Here is an 18,963-nt window from a genome sequence, read left to right as displayed (position 1 = left end):
TTTTGCCTTCTTAGGTTTCCTTAAAAACACAGTCGTGTTGTTATTGGTTTTCACCAGGATGGGGACATGTGATGACCATGTCAGGTTGTCTGTGATGCTGATTCCCAGGAACGGTGAACTTAAAAATAAAGTCAGCTCCGGTAACAGAAGAGTTATAGACATTAGGACGTCCACTCACATCGACGTCGTCATACCACACCTTTCCTTCAAATGCAACAGCTAGCGTGAAGGTACTTTAGCTACACTCAATTAAAGGCGTTTTCAACATGGCGGGTGCCTTTCGTGCTGGCTCGTCGATGACTTTCGGAGGCTGAAGAAGGAGCGGGACACGTTTCACTGACAACCGCGGATGCAGCTTCATTGCCATTTTGAACCTCGCTAACATCAGCTACACAACTAGCGGTTCGCTCGTTAATGCTAACCATTAGCGTGTTAGCCGTTAGCTCGTTAACGTGAGCTAACTGCCGACCAGACGACCATGACTCCGCAGCAGGCCGTCCACCGCCGGCCGGACCCCGCCACCATCACACAGAAAGTGCAGTTAACTCTCAAGCTTTTTATGCTGGAGATTGCCCGGAATGCACTTGATCAAGAACTCCTTAACTTCACCAACAAGGTAAGTTAGTGGTGGCATTAGGTTGACATATTTAGCTAGCTACATAGCAGGTTATCGTGACCTGTGGATTCATTTAAGTAACTTAGCTAGCTATCGTGGTCAATCCTGCTAACGTCACCAATACATTTACTTTGCTGACTGAGATTGCAAAAGTGTAATGAAACAAAGCCCCTAGGAAAGTTACACGCAAGGGTTGCCAGAGCTTTAACCAATGCCTATGTGTTGAATACTTTTCCAGTTAATTCATTAGTTAGCTTGATATGTTGATCTGTAACATGTCACAAAATTAAGTATGTTAGTGAGTTGGCACCTTTTTAGTTTTATGGGTATTTTTATTAATTTGTCAATTGACCAGTAATGTGTTTAAATAATTGTTATTGTTAAATACAAATTTAACCAATTTTTTTTCTTACAAAATCACTTGTTTCACTTCCCCCTCAGGCCTATGAAGATGTTCAAAGTTTCTTGAATTCCCCTTTCCCCACTGTCGGTGTCTTCAGTGATCTGGTTCAGGCTCTGGATGCAAAATATCAAGCCATTGACAAGCTCTCCGGCTTATACAAGCTGACAGTCGGTAAGTCAAGAATGAATAAATTCTGGCTGCTACTGTGACATTCTGCATTCATCATAATTACAATTACAATAATATAATGGGGGGAAAAATACAGTAATAGGTACATTTAGATAAGTCAAAGTTTAAAAACAGTTGCATCTTAAATTATTAGGCTTTTGACTCAATTTCTGAATTGACCCACTGGAACCAGTGTATCCAACTTCAAAGTATTGTTTTGCAGTTAATTCCAAATGCAATGTGCAAAGAATCTGAAAGCAGTCTTTAACAGGTCGGTGTTAATTATAAGAAGCTGCAGCACTAGCTAGTCCTGTAAGCAATTATGTGTTCTGTGTCAGCCAATAAGTTGGATAAAAGGGCAATATCCAGTCATTAAAGCTTACTTTGCGGTTATGACATGCTGGTTTCTTCTAATGGAACAAGAAGGCCAACTTAAAAAAAAAAAAAAGAAAACAGTGATGAGTGCCATAGATGTATCCATTTATAGCTTTAATGGTAGACATTAAGGGGCGCATCACCATGATCTAGCACTGATCGACCGATTGCTTCCACAATCTTCCGTCTACAAGACATAGGGAAGCATGACTGGTTTCTGTATCAGAAAGTTGCTATGTTCTTTTTGAATTTTTTTGTGACCCGGTATGTGATTTAAAAGGTATATTTAACATCCATCCAGTTGATATACACATGTAGACAAATGTAAAAAAAAATGATGTAATAGAAATCTGCCATCAGCATTACTCAATAATTTAGTGTGTGATTTTCATTGCAGCTTCATTTAACAAAAGACTCTCCTTCTTTTCTCATCTTTCCAGAGCCACAAGTTTGTGTCCAGCCTACTGTCAAAAATGGAGCGAGAGCAAATCGGCTTCAGCTACTCAAAGACAAAAAAATACTAACGACTGATGTTCTCAAGTTTGGGCCTATGTTGCAGAACTCGCTCATGGCGTCCTCCATAGCCAAAGCAGTCCAGGTGCTTGGAGCCACGCTGTCCCACCAGCAGTTTAAATGTTTTCTCATCTCCCAGCCTGCAGCTGTCCAGCAGGACAGCATGTTATGCAGCATCTCGTCCAGCTACAACAGCGCCGTTGCGACTTTGAGCTCATCCCCTCACTTACAGGCTGAAGAAAAAGAACATTCTGTTATTTTTGAGGAGAAATGCCGATCAGATGCAGTGATTCTTCCACCTGCGATTATTGAGATACCCAAGACTAACCCAGAGAGGCCACCAATAATACTGCCTCCCATACAGGCTATATTCCCTGAGACCAGTAACCCTAACCCAATGAAAATAACACCACTAATGAGCTGGGGATGTGAGGAAGATGTCCAGGTGCAACACCAAAAACAAACATCCTCTCAGCTGCTTCACTTCCTGAGAGCAAAAGCTAAAAACATGGGTGCACTAGAGGTCACTGTCATGGAGAGGAGTAGGAGTCTGTGCCTTTCAAGTTTGCCACTGGAGCCTACCATTAAAACACAAAGCTACCAATTCAGACATGTTGTGACTGATGATCTGATTAATGCATTAGCTCCGAAAACTTTATGTGCAGACATTGAAAACCAAGCCCCAGTGTTCAGAGTAAAACGAGTGGAATCGAGTGGCTCTCTGACCTACACTTGTGTGATTGCAACAAAGACTGAATTATGGGATTTTGGAGACATTTTCACAGAGGTGGGACATGGGAAATCTGAAGCTCACCCCTTGGATAATAAGGACTGCCCAAATAACATGGCTCAAGAGGACTCCGGTCTAAACATCCAGTGGAAAACCAAACCTCTGCAATGCACAGAACCTGAACATGCGAGCCATTTTGCTGATGCAAAAAGGGTACCTATTAGCTGCATTAGCATTCCTGAGTTCCATATCCGAAGGTTTGAAGAGTCTGAAGTTGTGGTGTCTCATATTGTCAGTCCAGGCAACTTTTACATACAACACGCAGACTCCATCATGGCGCTGCAGGCCCTATTTACAGAGTAAGTCATTCAGCATGGATTCTAATCTCTTGTCTGCTTTTTTTATCCGGCTTCTCTTAACCCTCACTGATACCCTGATCTCATTAACAGAATGTATGAAGCCACTTTTCCTTTTTTGTTCATTGCTGCTTTTAAAAAAAAAAATAATAATAAAATAATCCACATGTTTCTGGTTGTCATTATATTTTTTTCTCATTTGCAGCAGCTGGAAAGCCAGTAGTTCGTATGCCGAGCAGAGCTGCATTCCAGACATTGGAACTAAAGTAATGGGTTGGTTCCCTAAGCAAGAACAATGGTGCAGGGCTCAGGTGACGAAGATATGTGGAGTTAGTGGAGGTGCGTCCAGTTTTGTGTATTGGAATAGTTTTACAAATGCATACCTCTAGATGGTAGCAGTGTCACTTTGCTCGCCTGCAGCCAATTTCTTCCTTAATTGTTTTTAGCTTAACCATGCCATGCTCTCTGCCTTTTTGGTGTCAGATAATAATGCCGCTGATGGTGGGACATCCATCAAGGTGGAGGTGAAGAAGCTGGACTACGGTGACAAAGCCTGCCTGTCACTGTTGAACATCAAAGAGCTGACCGCAGAAATGGCCGTCCTACCACTGCAGGCAGTCGGGGTCTCGCTGGTAAATGTAAGTGGTTCCATACTAATAATATTTGTATTTAGAGTACAACCAGCATTGGGAGGGTTATATTATGAATGTTTTCCGATTACAGCTGCATGATCTTGGAAAAAAACTGACATGCAAAAAGGGTAAGGGCAAATGAAAAGGTTAGATCTTTAAAAAAAGTGTGTGCTCTTTCAATCAATTATGTGCTCTAGTAACAAATTATTCTGAAACGCATTGGTTGTGTAGATATGAATGGTGATGGCAAAAAAAATCACACCTGTGAGCAGTGCGAGCCACTTTCAGGCCAACCTGAGCAGGGAAAGATGCAGACACAAACCCGTTGAAGTGTAAAAATATACACGGTTCCTTATGAAACTGGCGTTCCTGCTTAGACTTTAGGTTTATTAATGGGACTCACTGGATGTAGGGCTGCGCACGTCTTACATTACATGTCATTTAGCTGACGCTTTTATCCAAAGTGACAATAAGTGCATTCAACCATAAGTCTTACGATGTGACTATTGCAATGTGGATGTTGCAACGATTTATCCCAATTACGTGACGCAGTTTCTCGAGCGGGCGTTCAGATTTTCTATTCAATGTGGCCTTAGTGTATTGGCACGATGCCAAAGCGTAAAAATAAAAAAGTACTCTATAATATTAATGTGAATATTATTACAATATTGCAGATTATCTCTCTTAGCTTTGCATCCGTGAAAATGGTTAAAATACTGTCCTCTGCTGTGAGTGTAGACTCGGTTACAGTGTTGGCGTTTGTCCACATGATTAGTCACAGCCTTATCTATTGGGCAAAGGAAATAAATTATCTCAGTTCATGGTATTTATTGTTCATTTCCTTCCCCCGAGGTGACGCCTGTGAATGGAAGTGATTGGTCGGAGGAGGCAGTGTGCTGGTTCAAAGCAATGGTGCACAACAGAACGCTCTATGCCAGACTTTACCCACAGGGGCCCAAAGTCACAGTCGAGCTGTTCCTGGAAAAGGGAAAGCTTGGAGCTATGAGGTAATTAATTAGGAAGCAATCGGTTAACTGTGAATTATACATTTAGAATTAACAATAAGTATGCCCCTTTGTTTTATTTTACCTGCTAACATTGTACAAATTACATGTTTTGTTGCATTTAGTAGTAGTAAATGGACTGGATATATGCTTATGTTGGCCTTATGTGTATATACTGGATGGTTTCAAGGCCAATATGAACCAATATCTTAACTCCACAATGGTTTAATCTAAATTACAGGAGGGGTGCATCAGTGTCTTTGAGACTGGCCCAGAACGGACACGCAAAACACAACAAACTGAAGAATGTTGGGCTCATGAAAATAAGTAAGTTGAGTTACAATTTAAAAATAGTTTACCCCAAATTGTGCATCTACAGTAGGTGGCAGTGTAGCCTGAGTATGACCAGAACAGCTCTCATTTCTTCAAATCTTGTGTTTTTTTTTTTGCTTTCTTTAGGCACAAGTCAACTTAAAATGAAGAAACAGGAGTCTGAGTGGGAGAAATACCTCATCTCGTGCTATACTCCAAGTAAGAAGTAATTCAGAGAGTAGGGAATGTTTCAGATCCTATGTAACTTTGTTTGGCATGTCTTGACAGCCAATGAACCATTTAAAATGTAAATACAAATGAAACGCACCAATCCAAACACGGAGACGTTTAAGGATTCTTACATTTAAGATGACCATCTAGTTCAGGTTACGCCGTGACAATCTGCAGCAGCTGTGTAAATGATACAGTACAAAGATGCATCAAGGATATTTAAATACGTATGTATTATGAATGAACATTACATTAAGACTGAACGCATTGATTTGGATTAGTACTCAATAAGTAGCTTGTATCCGCGTTCTTGTATTTTTTTCTTGCATTACAATTCATAAAGTCAAAGCTATAGCGTAGTGATTGAGGGTGTAAAGGTAATGTTCTCTATAATATCATTGCAACTAAAGAATATTTAGATTGTTTTCATACATATTTGTTGAATATTGTGTGAAACAAGAATATTTTTGGGGACATTTTTTTTAAATGCATGTATGTTGTGTCGGGACATAAATACCTAATTGTAATATACAAATGGTTTTATTGAGAACATTTTCCCTTCATTTACCCAAGCAAGTGTGTCAAACCCTCCCACAAGACGGTGCCAGTTCAGTCTAATTACCTGCCCTCTAGTAAGTGGTACTTGAAGTGTCTGTGTGCCACATACAGTAGGTCTGTTATTTAATTTTCCTTTCATAATAATCATCAGAAAAATTATTGTACAATGGCAGTTCTATTTTGAATTTACAGTGTACGTATCTATCTCTACTTTCATAATAAAACTGTTATCTACAAGTGTGTGTGTGCCGTGTTTCTGTATTGTATATTACTGTTTCTTCCATAGAGGAAATATAAATGAGGTTTAGTTCATTCAAAGAATTACCAGGCCGCCCAAACCTTCCCACTACATTTGTCATAAGTGACGCAGAAAGGCTCATTGCCTAGTGAACAGCTGTAGATCATCTGATGGTACAAGACAAATGAGCACATTGTGTTTCACTTGCATTCAGTTTGTTGCTACTGTACATTATTGTTTCTACGGTTACAGGGAGGAGTTTGACCAGAACAAAATGTGCAATCTCAGTTGACATCAAAATATTTATTCAGATTCTGAACCTGAGCTTGTGTGTTTTTATAGCAGAAGGCAAAGTCATAACCGCAAAGTAAGCTTTAATGACTGGATATTCATCACGAAAAATGTGTCTGTGCCTGCTTTAGCCAATTTAATGAGTTATCATGAGCCACTGGCACACGACATTATTTAAAGTTATTTTAGTTTCATGGTTATAATCACAATATATTTGCTTATTTTACAGTATAGCAGCATTTACATTTGAGATATGGTTATGTTACAACAATTTGCTTGAACAAATCAGAGGACTGGTTTAATTAAAGTGTGTGTGTGTATACAAATGATTGCATCTTTAAGACTGGCTTTCATTTTCTACTTCATAGTTTTTTTTGCATATGTATTTTCTGGATGAATCTGCAAATCTGTTAGTGACTGAGCTGTGAATGACCGCCTCAGGTCAGAGCTTCCTTCTTCCCTGCCAAGCACAATACATAATGTGGCCGGCTGAGGTCTTTTGTGTCCACACAGATTCTTTCTTTTGCGGTAGGCGGAAATCGAGGCGTTTGATCTGAATTGTAAAGAGTCTTGTTGCGGCCCCATAAAGGCCACCATTGTATGTAAATGGTTTATATCGGAGCATGTGACCGCTACGGTGCAGGGCACTGGCTCGTGGCGGAGGAATGATTAGCATTTTCCAAATTCATGGTTCTCAATCCAGCCTTCTGGCTTGCTAAAAAAAAACCACTTTTAATTCATTTCTTGTCTGTACACATTTTTGTGTACCACCACAGCTGAAGGTAAAATGTTCTCTCATTAATTTCTGTGTTATACTAACATTCCTCGTGCAATGAGGGCAGATTGTGTGTGTGACGGCTGACATGCCCCATTCACTTGATTCGACAAATGCATTTTCATTACTATTTATGGTCATATTATTTTAATGAATTAGCTTTGTAAGTGTCATCATTTCAAGTATTTATTCTGGTGAATTGTGTCGCCTTTCTTACAAACAATAGAGCTCTCTCAGTTGCCTTAAAAAAAAAAAGAAGAAAAATTCTCATGAGATGGATGTCTTGCTTGTTCCTTGGAGAAATTTGCTGGCAGTTTGTCAGTCTGTCTGCAACTGGGCTGTAGGTCAGTTTGGGAGTACAGTATTAATACAGGGTGAGCGAATCACGTGGCGCCGACAATGTTTCGTAATTGGCGTCCGGTTTGCGTCTTGTGACTGGGTGCGATGTTAAGCCGTCACCCCGGCTCTTAAATGGCCAACTTGCTGCCGGGCTATTCTGTTCTGGTGTTCCTCACTCTGCCAGCTGGATGCTCGGTCCACACCGCGACATGGTCATCTTTGGACCCGGCGCTGCTCACGCCGTTTGCGCCGCTGGCTGAGCCTGGTAAACCTCTACAAACTACTGTTGCAACAGTTACACTTTTTACTGGACGACAACAATAACCACGCTATTTAAACAGATCCTTTGAAAAGGTGTCCTCAAATGTTGATATACATTATAATTTGGTTTGAACAGTGGACCTTAATCTAGAGATGTAGCTTCGTCGTCATCCATGTAACCTTTAATGGTAAATGTAACCTTTATTTTCTCGCAGACCTGGAGTCGAAAATGAACTGGGGCTCCTTTTATGCCGTGATCAGTGGCGTAAACAGGCACTCGACCGGCATCGGACGCGTTTGGCTCTCCGTCATCTTCATCTTCCGTATCCTGGTCCTGGTGGTCGCTGCGGAAAGCGTCTGGGGAGATGAGAAGTCCGGCTTCATCTGCAACACCCAGCAGCCCGGCTGCAACAGCGTCTGTTACGACCAGTTCTTCCCCATCTCGCACATCCGCCTGTGGGCGCTGCAGCTCATCCTGGTCTCCACCCCGGCCCTGCTGGTTGCCATGCATGTGGCCCACAGGCGCCACATCGACAAGAAGATCCTGAAGAGGACGGGCCGCAGCAGTCCCAAGGAGCTGGAGCGCATCAAGAACCAGAAGTTTCAGATCACCGGAGCCCTGTGGTGGACATACATGATCAGTATCATCTTCAGAATCGCCTTCGAGGTGGCTTTCCTGTACATTTTCTACCTGCTCTATCCTGGCTTCAAGATGGTGCGCTTGGTAAAGTGTGACTCGTACCCGTGCCCCAACACAGTGGACTGCTTTGTCTCCAGACCGACAGAAAAGACCATATTCACCGTGTTCATGCTGGCGGTGTCTGGGCTGTGTGTGTTGCTGAACCTGGCCGAGGTGGTGTACCTCATAGGCAGGGCCTGTAAACGGGGCTTTCAAGGCTCTGAGGAAGAGTCCAAAGGAGCTTGGATAAGTCAAAGATGGTCTACTTATAAGCTAAATGAAATCAATCAGCTGATAGCAGACCAGTCTCTCAAGTCTAAGTTCACTGTGACCAAAAAGAGCCCAACTGAGAAGAGTGAAAGGTGTTCTGCTTTCTGAAATGCTGCCGCTCCCGTTTCCTTTAAACTAATCCACAGCATTCCCACATGTCCATGGATCGTTAATGTCACTTATTGTGTACACATCTAAACCATCTATTTATATGTCATTCAGTTGCTGTTAGAACTTGTCTAAACTAGTGAAGGTAAAGGACCGTGCCAGGGTTGTTGCATGTTTTAGACCATGTTGACTTCATTAGAGGCTCATTTTAGTGGTTTTCATTGGATTTGAATTATTTGGTTTTCAAGCGAAGCAACTTGCCATCTTGAGCTGATGAAGCTATATCCGTGTGAGCATCAAACCGTCATAATTCTTTGTCAAAGTTATGTCATTATTATAGCTTGATAATACGGTTCAGACTATAGATTTTTATAGAGTCCAACACAGTTGTATTTACAACTTGTGTTTGGAAATTGTGCCCTTAAAGCAAACATTGATTTGAAAAAGGTTTTATTAATTTTATTTGGCATTATATAACATGATTCTTGGATGACATCCAGACACTCGCATCCAGTCTCAATCATCATTTCAGTCGCGTTAGCGCGCATCAATAATGTAGCTTTTGGGCCGTTGTCCGGGAGGTACAAAAACAATAAAGACAAACAAATTCTGCTCTTTAAAATATGCTTTGTAGTAATATGCATGATTTCCGATGATTCAGCAAATATGTGCTAAAACACCAGTGTGGTCCTTTTAAAGCCGCACATTTTACAGTAGAGATTACAATCCTGGATAGAAAGCAAACCAGGTAATAAGTTCCATATGTAATTCCAGTCTGATTCAAAGCACGGATGCAAAGGGAAGTTATGTGAATAAATGCCCTTCAAGCCAACATGGTATGTCAGATTGTATCAGACAGTCTCGGTTGTGTGACTCTGTGAAGCAGACAGCTGCACAGTGTTAAGTGGACAAAGATTGAGATGATAAGTATTCGTTTAGCCCCTTTTATGTCATGGCTAAATTATAACAACGTGAATCCAAAGAATTATGGCCGACAAGAAATTATGGTGAAATCAGCTCATTATATCATAAAAGTGGTGACTGCAGAGTTTTCAGACTCGTGTGATCCAAACATTTTCAATAACTGCACAGCGTTGTAAAGTCCAAAAGTCTAATATTGTTGAAAGAAGGTTCACAACATAGAAGAAATATGATGCTTTAGTCCATATTTTTCTGGCCTTAGCCTTTCATAAACAAAATTCTTTGAGGTCAAAAAACTGTTTACTCTCCCGCTTGCCGCGGCGCACACAGAGAAAAGTTCACCCGGACAACATCTGCTCCACATTTATAAATACAATAATGATATAAGATAATGATAATGCTCTTCTGCCTGAACGATGCAGTTTAAAAACGTGTATCACTGGTAGATCTGCTGAGTGAAACATGGCTGAATTCAGCAGAAGACCTCAGTAATATATAAAGAAGTCTGTTATGTCCAGTTATAAATATTATCAGTAGATTATATGAAATAAGTACAGCAAGTTGCAGGAGAAATATCATTCAGAAGAATACATGCCAGTATTATGAAACTGAGAAAGTTAACAAAGATTTTACTCAAATGAAAACTAAGTTCCAATGACAAAGAATACCCAAAAGAATAAAATGTGACTTTGAACTACAATTTACCTACAAGTAAGCAACAAAGACAAAAAACTACATTTTAAATTATTGTCAACATTACCACTGCAGCTTTAATTGTCATCCAACTTTGGAGAGTGCTATGGAAATATTCTAACAGCTGTCATTGGATATTATCATTCCAAACTAAATTAATTTGAAAACACAATTGTTACTCAAACATATATTTACTACTGACCTATTAATTATGTAAAGTCAACAGTAGTCAGAATGGTGGACAGAGCGAGAGTTTATTTCACTCAACCACTCAGTACTGTACCTACTGTATGTCTTTGTATTCAATTGGAAGTACTGCCTACTTACTTTATTGTAGCTTCTGTTTGAAGTGATCTTTTTTTGTCTATGAAAAATGTTTACGGTTGACCCCTACTTTTTAACAGAGGCGGTTGCACGTTCTTTCCTCATTAGTACCCTGTATAATATTATTCAGTATCTCTCTGTTTATGTAAATGTCATGTCCCATACGCTGGTATCTGTTTGTACAACGGTTCTATTATACAGTTATACACATTGTAGTGCATACAAAAACCCGGATGTCGATATTTATGCCTAAATGTACATAAATGAATTCTCACCCTGGTGAACAACCCAGATAATGTATATTATATGTGTATATTATGTAATATACTGAAATACAGTGCCTGATAATTTGACATTATTTTAAGTTATTTAGCAAACATATGACGAGTTTGTAAACTAAATGGATAATATATATATATATATATATATATATATATATATATATATATATATATATTTGTTAAATGATAGTAACCTGAGTAGTTATATTTAAAGTGTTTTCCATTTTAATACTTAGATCCTGGGGCTCATCTCATTACTGATAACTTTTTTTCCTCCTGTCACTTCTTTGTAACTCGAGGATGCAAATGGCTACTCATCTCCAAATCATGCCCCCCATGATAGGAGAGACCCGTGTGCTATTTTTAGACCACTTGTGGCCAGACAGACCTAGCGGACAGCATCATTGGCCAGCTGCCCTGTCACTCGCTGAAACAAGCGAGTAGAGGGGCTTTAACAGTTTACATTAGAGAGTGTACCCTGTGCCAAATTTAACCACAGTGGGGAGGGGGCGTTGGAGGGAGGGCAGGCCGGACATGGACGAGAGTGTGTGTGTCCAGCAGGTTTTGTGTGTGTTGTGGTCAGTGGGAGACCCCGAGGCCTGGATCCGGATTCCTGCCTGATCCGTGTGTGGAAACAGAAGACTGAGTCGGTGGGTCTGTCGGTGTGGTGGGTCTGTCGGTGTGGAACAGAGGTTGTTTCCAGCAGAAGTCCACATTTCCTGTCCATTCAAGGGCATTGCTGGGGGCCCAAAGATCAGCCTGTCAGCCTCATGGACCCTCGAAGACGCGGAGGGCTTCACTGCAGCAGATGCACAAGCTGACAAAGGTGGGTTTATCCAGTAAATGTGACTTCTCTGTTTGTGAAGTAAAACCTTTGTTGATTGTGGTACTTTCCGCAGTTAAAGTTCAGAAGCCCTACTCGGGGGTGGATGTTGTGACCACAGGCTCTCGTCTGTTGTCTTTTGTGTGAACACAATGTTCGGAGTTAGACATACCTATTTAAACTTTTCTAATGTCCATCATGTCATTATCTTTTGTCATTGGGGATTACATAGGCGGAGCGGTTTGATATTGAAAGCATAGGTTTGTTTAAAATTGCAACCCAACACATTTCAGCAATAATCAGAATAAATGAATCCCTCGCAGTAGCATAACATTAATGTGATGTCCTGCTACTGTACACTACAGTCATCAGAAGATATATATATATATGAACTGATGCATTACAGGATGGTACCGATATGATTCCACTGTTTCTAGTTGCACTTCCACTGCCTGGTGTTTGATTTCACCTTCTGTGTGGCTCATGTTGCTGGGGCCTGAGCCGTGCCGGCCAGGAACCACATAATCATGACTGGAAAGTGCCTTCCCCCCTGTCTGCACTTGCCAAAAATACCCTCCTAAAGTAAATATAATCCTGTCTGTGTCCACGTGTAAAAGGCCACTACCTGCTCAGTCGCCCAGTTGTCCACTCGGATAGCCGTGTGGCTCCTCAGAGACTTGTTTAGTCTGAGCTCTGTTGAACTTAGTGGGATGTTTTAGAGCATTTGGAGTCATCGGGCAACCTTGAAGCTTACTTTAACCACTGGATAAGTATTATTACACCAGTCACAAATCAAACTGAGAAACTATTTTTGAGCTTTTTATGTATCTCCAGTCCCAGATCTGAGCTCACACAGCCATGGGGGACTGGAACCTGCTGGGAAAGCTTCTAGAAAAAGCCCAGGAGCACTCCACTGTGGTGGGGAAGGTGTGGCTCACCGTCCTGTTCATCTTCCGCATCCTGGTCCTGAGTGCGGCGACCGAGAAGGTGTGGAGCGACGAGCTGTCGGGCTTCACCTGCGACACCAAGCAGCCCGGTTGTGAGAACGTGTGCTACGACATCACTTTCCCCATCTCCCACGTCCGCTTTTGGGTGCTGCAGATCATCTTTGTGTCCACGCCTACGTTGATCTACCTGGGACACATCGTCCACCTGGTGCGCATGGAGGACAAGCATAAAGAGAAGGACAGGCTGAGGGAACTGGCACATCATTCAGACAAGCAGGGCCTTATTGTGAGTGGTAAGCACAAGAAGGTTCTGGTGAGAGACGAGAAGGGTCGAGTGCGCCTGCAGGGGGAGCTCTTGCGCACATATGTATTCAATGTGGTCTTTAAAACCCTGTTCGAGGTGGGTTTCATCGTGGCTCAGTATCTCTTGTATGGCTTTGAGCTGAAGCCCATGTACACATGTGACAGGTCGCCCTGCCCCAATGTGGTAAACTGCTACATCTCACGTCCCACAGAGAAAACCATCTTCATCGTCTTCATGCTGGGAGTGGCTAGCGTGTCTCTGCTCCTCAACCTTGTTGAGATCTACCACCTGGGCTTCACCAAGTGTCGCCAGGGCATCACCTTCAGGAGACGTCATCGGCGCCCTGCGAGTCTCCCCATTGAGCCCAAAGAGGCCGCGGTGCCGTATGCGCCGAGTTACGACGACTACTTCCACCAAGTTCAGCCGGCCTACCCGCCTGTACCCAGCTACGACCTCTCCCCTCTGTCTGAGGGCACAGACTCGTCCTTCCACCCCTACCACAGCAAGGCGGCCTACAAACAGAATAAGGACAACCTGGCGGTGGAAAGGAGCAGCAGCATGCCAGAGGAATGTGACCTAAAAGGAAAGAAGGGAGCGGGGTCAGCCCCTGGGTCACCTACGCAGGCCAGGCCAGGCCGCACTGCCAAACACAGCAACAACAAGACTAGAATAGACGATCTGCAGATATAAGGGGTCTTATGTTTCTCTGAGGGTGTCTTAAATTGCTGTGAGGGGATCAAATGTCGTTTTGGAAGCATGCATACATGCTGAACTGACTCCCCTCTTTAAGACGGGCACACAGAGAGTGCAGTTGTACAGTAAGACTGGGGGTCAAGAGTCACATATCCAATGAGCTTAGACTTCGTCAAGGAAGTTCTGCTCCACTGAGAAGTGTCCCATCGCTGGCTTTTCTTTTGAAAAACTGAATTGGAATTCACGTTAGATAGTAGCATTATTGGTATAACACCATATCACTACTAGGCAACGTCTCCACTGCTCACTATTATCACCCAGGAAATCAAAACAAATGGACAGAAAGACAGTTTGCTCAGGTTTCATATGAATGTGAATGAGCCTTCACTTCTGCGTATGAAGTTGTCCAAACTTTGGGAATAGAAACTGCTTCAGCTCTGGCTTGACCTCATTCGAGGAAATCCGAAAGGGCAAATAGTTAAATTTAACTTCCTTTAACTGTGTTGAGGTCTCCATTTAGCATAGTTCACTTGCTTAGACTTGAAGTGAAACGTTGCGCAATACCCGACAACACATTGGACGCTAGAAAAGCTGTACCTAATTCCAGGAGGCGCCCAAAAATAAATTGCAGTGTTCTCAGGAGTCCTCACATTTGTACTGCCTCTTTTTATCGCGACAGCCAGCAAGTAGATCATTCTAAGCACATTGTTATGTTTATCCGTGTGTATATCCGTGTTTGTGCCGTTAGTTTTCTGTAAAGCACTTTGGCGACAACCATATTTTTTACAAACATATTTGTAAAACTGCTTGAAAATAAATCTGTCTTAAATTTGCAAAGGAAGCAGTGTGTTTGCAATCTCAAATCTTTATCATGAAAATGGAATCTAATTTCAGATTTCTCAAAAACTAGATCCCTTCCGGAGTGGAAACAAGGCTATAGTTCATATTTAGTTTCAGTATCATATATATATATATATATATATATATATATATATATATATATATATATATATATATATATATATATATATACTTATATTTTGTAGCTATGCATCTGAATATTTATTTTTTTGAAACACTGGATGTCTGAAATTAGAATCGACCAGGTGTACTTTGAGTCATCAGTATCCACCCACAAACATGTCAACCTGTTCACTACGGACGTGCTTGAGCGGGAATAAACATGTTGTGTTTGTCTTTGCTTATGCATATCTCACACATGCACATCTTACACACACGTGTGTGCCGGGAGAACGCGGCACACAGGCACCCACCGGTATGGAAACCTTGTAATGAAGGACATAGCATGCTCATGACGAGGAAGCGGCTCGATAGCTTTTGACTCGCACATCCATCATTTTCTGTCACTGCTGTAATGTGTCATGGGAAGAACAAATGGCATTTTTACTGCACTTTGTATTAAAACTGAATAAATGACTCTTTCAGCTGAAGTTTAAGGATGTGTTGAGATATGTGTGAGTGTAGTCTGGACATACTATTCCGTACTTTAAGTGTGTTGTGGTGCCAGAAAACGACGTATGACAGATCTCCCAGACAAAACTGTCCGGAGTGTTATTTGTAGTGTATGGCTCCATAAAGTGAACCAGAATAGTCTATAATTCTAAAGAAATGTTCCACCTCGTTAAAACGGTATTAAAACATGATGGTTACCGTTATTTTAAAACATACATCATCTCAAGATGTAATAAAGTGATCATCTTTAAAGAAAAGGGATTATAAAATGTTGACAGATGAATTGATATGACTTATGAGTATAGCTGTACATCCAGCACTTTGAAATGAAATCCTTTTAGTGTCGGGCCAGCTTTTGGAATTCTAGTTGCATCAGAGCGTCGTAAAATAAAAGTTTTTTTTACTTTGACTGAATCACACAATGCAAGTATGTGATATGTTAGCATTAGATGACATGAGGTAGGTTTTTTTTCTATAAAACTGCCATGTTTTTGATCAATGGTAGCTTTTTTCTATTACGTGGCTCTGCAAGTGAAATTAATAGCAGCATCCTCACTCTGACACTCAACTCTACAAGAATGGTGATCTCAAAGCAGCCTGGTGGGGAGAGGGCCTGCACGTTCTGTTATTAATATATCAGTGTTTTCTTTGTGTCCACCCCGTGACTTAGAGAACACATTGCAACACTCAATATACAATAAAGTTAGTTAACACGTTTGAACTGGTTAAATTAATTGTGTCATTAATAAAACAGTGTAAGATGTGTTCCCTAATTTAAACCTTAATTAATCATTTTCACAAAGCCAACCAAATGCATTATTGAATTAGCAATATAGAGTTAGGGGAAAAAAATGCACACATAACCCTAAAGGAAACATGTGTAGCTTGGCTCATTAGAAAGCCCTCCAATTACCTTACATTACAAAACTATCCGCAAAATAGATTATGGTATAATTTTCTACAAACACAGTATACAATACACAAATGAATACAGCAGCACAGCACCTCCACAAACAAACACAAATAAAACTTGAAATGTCAGTTATGATTTTATAGTATATGGGGCTTAACTAACTAAAGCTATATTTATTTATATTATGCAGTATCATTAATTGAAGCCGAATCAAGAGAGTCCAGACTGAGGACACTTTTAAACTCGCAGATATTCATGAAACAGCTGGACAACAATGATATACTGCATGTCTATACTTTTTAAATGTATACTGTAAAGAATATTTAACGTTTGAGGAAGTTGTTTCTTCAGTGTGTTAAATTCAACCGAAATTCTGAGCTTCCCGGGCTTTTAAAGATGTCCTGAGACCAGTAATTTAAAATATAAAGTATTTAATAAAAGAATAAGGATCATAAGCATATATTTCTGTCCCAGCCGGGCGCGCTCACGTGTCGTTGGGTCCACAGGCTATAATAACGATTTATATGAATCAAAATCTGTTAAAATAGTTAACTGTCTACCGCCTTCACGTGAGAGGACAAATGCCACGCCTTACAGAGTTTCGAAAGGTTAAGTACAATCCATACACTGAGCATAAAGCTTCTCCATTGGTTAGTATCAGGTATGCATGCATATACCTCAACTACACAGCATGCTATTTGCCTATCAGTACAAGGAGGCGGACTTCTCTAAGCAATAAACCACAATGCTACTTCCCTTATCTCTTCCCTTTCGGCCCTAAACAGTAAGATGGGCTCCTTCAAAATAAATGCCTCTCTTCCAGTCTCTTAGGGAGACCACTACTTTGACTACGCCTCCTTGAATTAATACATTCCATTCATACCTGAGTCATCTTTATAGTTATGATAACTATAAAACATAAAACAATCAGCATACAGTTACAATAATACTTATTCAGTGATTATACCTTTACAGTAACATACTTATACAGTGACAGTGACTTTTCTCCCATGTTTCCCAAACACATTCCTTCAGAATATTCTTCATAATATCCCTTATTGATTATCATATATTTCTTATGTATTAATTTAAAACATGGACTTTCCTATTTACATGTGCAAGTATATAAAAACCATTACAACTCTACAAGTGCTAAAGCCATAAAAGCACCTGAGCTGAGTTACATGGGAAATACCAACACAGACTATTACAATAAAGCGCCAACTTGGTTATGTGTTGGACATAAATGCCCACATGAGTTATTCTAACTGTACTCTACTGCCCTCTCTCTTTCCTCTTATTAAACACAGACTTGCTGCTCCTCTGAGGGTTATGTCTGCTGGTTATGCCATCTGCTGGGCAAAGGGTATCCATGTAATGCAGAAATAACAATAAGTAAACATTTATTTTGATTTATTACTTGATATCCGCCTATTTCTTTTCACTTCGAACATTTTCATTCGAGGAGTCTGTACCTAATATGAAACACATTTTAGGATAAGCAGGGCCCACATAATAAAATCATTACATTCTTGTTGTATTTAATGCCTGACTCATAAGTTCAGCACTCTCTGGCCTGTTTTTATTTGTATCACACTCACACTATAAACCCGACATGCTAATGTAGGCTAAATGACAAAGAGCCAGAAGCAAAGCCTGCCCTTGCAGCAACAGCAACACAAAGTTGCTGCAAGGGCAGGCTTTGGAAATATCGTCCGAAAGGCAAACGAGGCCTCTGATGTTTGCTGACTGAATCAGCTTGATTGCTTGCAGGCCTGTCACCTCATCAGCACACCAGCCGAGTTAAACTCAGTGCTGACTGCACAACAACAAAATGCAAAATATTAAGAAGAAACTCGGAAGGGAACAAACTGAAATCAGATGGCCAAATGGTTTCTGATGCAAAAAATCAGCATTATGGCACGCCAGCATCTGCCTTTTCTTTTTATTCATATTATGATGCAGAAGTCAAGAGGTTTCTTAAGAACTTTCCTCCCAGTAGACTTTATTCTCAATATACTTTATCATATATCTAAAAAAAGCTGGACATCTATGAAAAGTCTTGATGTGAATTCTGCTTTGAAAGGATTAATCAGGGAATCAATTTCAATAATTTTTACTTTAGCATTGTGTTATAATTGCATGTCAGATGGTGCTGCAGTGACAGATACATTTGCTTCTGGGATGAACACTATAATAAACCTATTTATCTATGACAAAGATGGGCACACAAAGACTGAACTTGCATACAAATACTGTTCAATCCTTTGATTCAGGATTACATAAAACATAAAACTGACATTCTTCGGGAAATAATCATTTTCAAGAAGTTCATCCTAAAGCTCAAGCCACTGTGTTGTCCCTCGAATTTTAATTTGTTGTATGCTTTCACAACGCAGCCAAAAATTAGAAAAATGATCCTTCAGCACAGAGAAGATGTGGACTCAGTTGGTCTGGATAATGTTCCTCTTCTTCTCAGATGTCATCCATTGATGCTTTTATCTACCAGAGTGGCAGATAAAAGCGCATCAGAACAACACAACAAACAGTTTAAATAAAAATCAGACAACGAAAGCCTTTTATCAAACTAATACTGATATATAGTTTTCCCTGTGTTCAGTGCATCTGGAAAGTGTTCAAAGCATTTAACTTTTTAGACATGTTGTTATGTTAAAGCCTTCATTCATTTGTTTAAATCCATCCTGTTTCCACTGATCATCCTTGAGATGTTT

At 40.6% G+C, this 18,963-nt stretch overlaps 2 protein-coding genes and 1 long non-coding RNA gene across 4 annotated transcripts; all 3 read left to right on the top strand.

Moving 5' to 3' along the window:
* Positions 1 to 4,698: 4,698 nt before the first annotated feature.
* Positions 4,699 to 5,441, top strand: LOC117737803. Its single transcript, XR_004610066.1, has 3 exons — positions 4,699 to 4,800; positions 5,039 to 5,124; positions 5,257 to 5,441. It is a non-coding gene; the product is annotated as an uncharacterized LOC117737803 (long non-coding RNA).
* Positions 5,442 to 7,068: 1,627 nt separating this feature from the next.
* Positions 7,069 to 11,149, top strand: cx31.7 (connexin 31.7). Of its 2 annotated transcripts, none has more exons than XM_034543458.1 (2): positions 7,069 to 7,209; positions 8,018 to 11,149. In XM_034543458.1, the coding sequence occupies exon 2, from the start codon at positions 8,032 to 8,034 to the stop codon at positions 8,857 to 8,859; it is 828 nt and encodes a 275-aa protein (XP_034399349.1). In that variant the 5' UTR covers positions 7,069 to 7,209; positions 8,018 to 8,031; the 3' UTR covers positions 8,860 to 11,149. The 2 variants fall into 2 exon arrangements, with proteins under 2 accessions (XP_034399349.1, XP_034399350.1); XM_034543459.1 differs by lacking the exon at positions 7,069 to 7,209 and adding an exon at positions 7,686 to 7,806.
* A 1,610-nt stretch (positions 11,150 to 12,759) lies between these two features.
* On the top strand, positions 12,760 to 13,842 carry LOC117737424 (gap junction alpha-3 protein-like). Its single transcript, XM_034543382.1, has one exon. It carries the CDS (start codon positions 12,760 to 12,762, stop codon positions 13,840 to 13,842), a length of 1,083 nt encoding a protein of 360 aa, XP_034399273.1.
* The last annotated feature ends 5,121 nt before the right edge of the window (positions 13,843 to 18,963 follow it).

Source organism: Cyclopterus lumpus, chromosome 10 (genome assembly GCF_009769545.1).
Source record: "Cyclopterus lumpus isolate fCycLum1 chromosome 10, fCycLum1.pri, whole genome shotgun sequence".
In the NCBI taxonomy this organism is placed as follows: Eukaryota; Metazoa; Chordata; class Actinopteri; order Perciformes; family Cyclopteridae; genus Cyclopterus; species Cyclopterus lumpus.
The sequence above is the reverse complement of the archived record's forward strand: the minus strand, read 5'-3'. Positions and strand labels throughout refer to the sequence as shown.